At 58.6% G+C, this 3700-nt stretch overlaps 1 protein-coding gene across 1 annotated transcript; it reads right to left on the bottom strand.

Annotated features, from left to right (window-relative positions):
• On the bottom strand, positions 1-3490 carry LOC128950390 (integrator complex subunit 3-like; the record flags this gene model as incomplete). The annotated part of the gene is made up of 7 exons (XM_054295274.1): positions 1-83; positions 190-349; positions 439-510; positions 594-698; positions 2205-2372; positions 2894-2942; positions 3377-3490. Coding segments are annotated over 7 exons (746 nt in total), but the record flags the coding sequence as incomplete, so codon positions are not given.
• Between the last annotated feature and the right edge of the window lie 210 nt (positions 3491-3700).

Genomic DNA, 3700 nt, shown 5'->3' with positions numbered 1-3700 from the left:
ACCCCTCAGTCACTGTCAGACCCCACAGCAGAGGAACCTTTCCTTTTCCTCTTGGCCGGTTTGGGTTTGGCGTCCTCCTCCTCCTGCAGGGACACGGTGGGGTGTGTGTGTGGGGGAGGGGGGGGTCACACGGGATTTGGGGACCCCTCGAGGGTCCCGGGGGGGTCTCGGGGAGGGCGGGGGTCTCACCGAGGCGCTGCTGGAGCCGGACTCCTCCTCGTTGTTCTGGGGCTGCGCCGCGTTCTTGCGGCTGCGGGGGCTGGCCAGGGCCGCGGCCTTGCGGCGGCTCTTGGGCGGTTTGCTGGAGGAATCCTCGTATTCCTCGGCCAGGGAGAAGAGATCCGAGAACCTGGGGGGGGCACCAGGGGGGCTCAGGGGGGTCTGGGGTCTCCGGGAGGGGAGGGAAATGCGTGGGGAGAGGGGGGGGGGGGGTCTCACTTCATTTTGTGAGCTTCGTCGCAGCTGGCCTGGACGTGCTGCAGCGCCTGCAGGATCGGGGTCTGGCTGAAACTGAAGGGGGAAATAAATGGGGAGGGTCAGGGCAGGGAGGGACCCCAGACCCGAATGGGACGGAGCAGGGGGTGGGGAGGGACCCACAGTTGTGCTTGGTGTTGGTGAGGTTGAGCCTGAGGTTGTCCAGGTGCTCCAGGATCTGCTCCAGGGTGAGCTGGGCCAGTTTGCTGCTGGAGCTGCGGAGGCTGCGGGAGAGGAGGGCAGGAAAACGGGGTGAGAAATTAAAAAAAATGGGGCGGGAAATTAAAAAAATGGGGGCGAGAAACTAAAAAATGGGGAGGAGACACCAAAAAACGGGGTGAGAAATTACAAATGGTGGTGGAGAGGCCAAAAATGGGGGTCTCCTCCCCATTTTTGGCCTCTCCATCACCATTTGTAATTTCAGGGACAGATTCCAGACCTGTGGCACTTTTGAGGCAGGGGAGAAAAACCTGAAATTCCTCAGGGTGGGAATTCTGTGGGAACGGGGTGCAGGTGATAAAACTCCCCAACTCCTCAGGGAGGGAATTCCCAGTTCCAGGACCCCCAGAACCCCCAGACCTCTGGGGCAGGGGAGGAAAAAAAAAAAAAAACCCAAATCCTCAGGGTGGGAATGTGGTAAAGGTGATAAAAAACCACCCCAATTCTTTGGGGAGAGAGTTCTGCGGGAATGGGGTGCAGGTGATAAAAACCACCCCAATTCCTTAGGGAGGGAACGGGGTACAGGTGAGATAAACCACCCCAGTTCTTTAGGGAGGGAATTCCCATGGGGGAACCCCCAGACCTGTGTCTTTTTTGGGGGGCAGGGAAGAAAAACCAATTCTTTAGGGTGGGAATTCTGTGGGAATGGGGTACAGGGGACAAACCCCCCCCCCCCCCCAATTCTTCAGGGAGGGAACCCCCAGTCCAGGACCCCCAGACCTCTGTCATTTCTGGGGCAAGGGAGGAAAAAAAAACCCCAAATCCTCAGGGTGGGAATGTGGTAAAGGTGATAAAAAACCACCCCAATTCTTTGGGGAGAGAATTCTGCGGGAATGGGGTGCAAGGAAGAAAAACCACCCCAATTCCTTAGGGTGAGAATTCTGTGGGAATGGGTAGAAAGGAGAAAAAACACCCCAATTCCTTAGGAAGGGAACCCCCAGTCCCAGGACCCCCAGACCTGTGCCGTTTGCGGGGCAGGGAACAAAAACCACCCCAATTCTTTAGGAAGGGATTCCCATTTCCAGGACCCCCAGACCTGTATCTTTTTTGGGGGGCAGGGAAGAAAAACCAATTCTTTAGGGTGGGAATTCTGTGGGAATGGGGTACAGGGGACAAACCCCCCCCCCCCCAATTCTTCAGGGAGGGAACCCCCAGTCCCAGGACCCCCAGACCTCTGTCATTTCTGGGGCAAGGGAGGAAAAAAAAACCCCAAATCCTCAGGGTGGGAATGTGGTAAAGGTGATAAAAAACCACCCCAATTCTTTAGGGAGGGAATTCTGTGGGAATGGGGTACAGTGGACAACACCCCCCCCAATTCTTTAGGAATGGATTCCCATTCCCAGGACCCCCAGACCTGTGCCGTTTGCGGGGCAGGGGACAAAAACCACCCCAATTCTTTAGGAATGGATTCCCAGTCCCAGGAGCCCCAGACCTGTGCCGTTTGCGGGGCAGGGGACAAACAGCCCCCCGATTCTTTGGGAAGGGAATTTGCAGGGTCAGAACCCCCAGACCTCTGTCTTTTCCGGGGCAGGCTGTTGTTTTTGATCAGCAGGGCCTTGATGTGCTCGCCCAGCAGGTCGTCGTGCCGCAGCCCCCAGTGCCGCAGGATGCTGGTGGTGAACTGGTCCTCGGGGTGGCACGGCCGGCTCAGCACCATCTTCACCATCTCCTCGCTGGGCCTGCACAAACGGCGGTGGGGGACACACCTGGAGCACCAGGAGAACCCCCAGAGTCCCAGGAGACCCCCCCCCAGGTTCCCCAAATCCCTTTAGTGCCCCCCAAATCCCCTCAGTGTCCCCAAATCCCCTTGGTGTCTCCTGGAACTTCTCAATGCCCCAAATCCCCTCAGTGTTCCCCCTTTAGTGTCCCCAAATCCCCTCAGTGTCCCTTGGAACCCCTCAGTGTCCCCCGGTTCACTCAGTGTCCCCAAATCCCCTCAGTGTCACCCAAATCCCTTCAGTGTCCCCGTCTCAGTGTCCCCAAATCCCCTCAGTGTCCCCCAAATCCCCTCGGTGTCCCCAAATCCCCTCAGTGTCCCCAAATCCCCTCAGTGCCCCCCAAATCCCCTCAGTGTCACCCAAATCCCTTCAGTGTCCCCATCTCAGTGTCGCCAAATCCCCTCAGCGTCCCCAAATCCCTTTAGTGCCCCCCAAATCCCCTCGGTGTCCCCAAATCCCCTCAGTGTCCCCCCCAGACTCACTTTTCCCTGCGCAGCTGCAGCAGGAGGCAGGACAGGGCCTCGGGGTGCTCTGAGAGAGGAACGAGGGTGGCAATGTCCCCCATGGGGATGTCCCCAGCAATGTCCCCAAAAATACGTCCCCAGGAATGTCCCCAAAAAATGTCCCCAGGAATGTCCCCCATGGGAATATCCCCAGGAATGTCCCCAAAATGTGTCCCCAGAAACGTCCCCCCCATGGGAATGACCCCTGGGAATGTCCCCAGGATGTCCCTGGGAATGACCCATGGGAACGTCCCCAAAAAACGTCCCCAAGGTGTCCCCAGGGTGTCCCCAGCTCACCCTTGTACCGGAGGTGCTGCAGGACGGGCACGATGGTCTCCAGGGGGATGTTGTGGGACAGCAATGTCCCCTATGTGAATGTCCCCCATGGCAATGTCCCCCCAGAATGTGTCCCCAGCTGTCCCCAGCTGTCCCCAGGGTGTCCCCAAGGTGTCCCCAGCTCACCCTTGTACTTGAGGTGCTGCAGGATGGGGATGATGGTCTCCAGGGGGATGTTGTGGGCCAGGAACAGCTGCCAGGTGCAGTACTGCTCAAAGGTCTCCCAGTCCAGGCTCTGAACTGCGCGCGGGACAGGGGGACAGCAGGGACAACAGGGACAGACGGACAGGGGGGACAACAGGGACAGAGGGACAGCAGGGACAGAGGCACAGAAGGGACGGAGAGACGGAGAGGACAGAGGGACAGGGGTACCGGGGGACAAAGGGGACAGGGAGGATGGAGGGGACAGAGGGACAGGGGGGACAGAGAGACAGAAGGGACAGAGGGACA

The sequence above is a fragment of the Melozone crissalis genome, unplaced genomic scaffold, assembly GCF_028551555.1.
Source record: "Melozone crissalis strain CALT ecotype California unplaced genomic scaffold, PUWL_Pcris_2 ptg000571l_1, whole genome shotgun sequence".
Lineage (NCBI taxonomy): Eukaryota > Metazoa > Chordata > Aves > Passeriformes > Passerellidae > Melozone > Melozone crissalis.
Note: the sequence above shows the minus strand (reverse complement) of the source record. Positions and strands in the feature narration are given on the sequence as shown.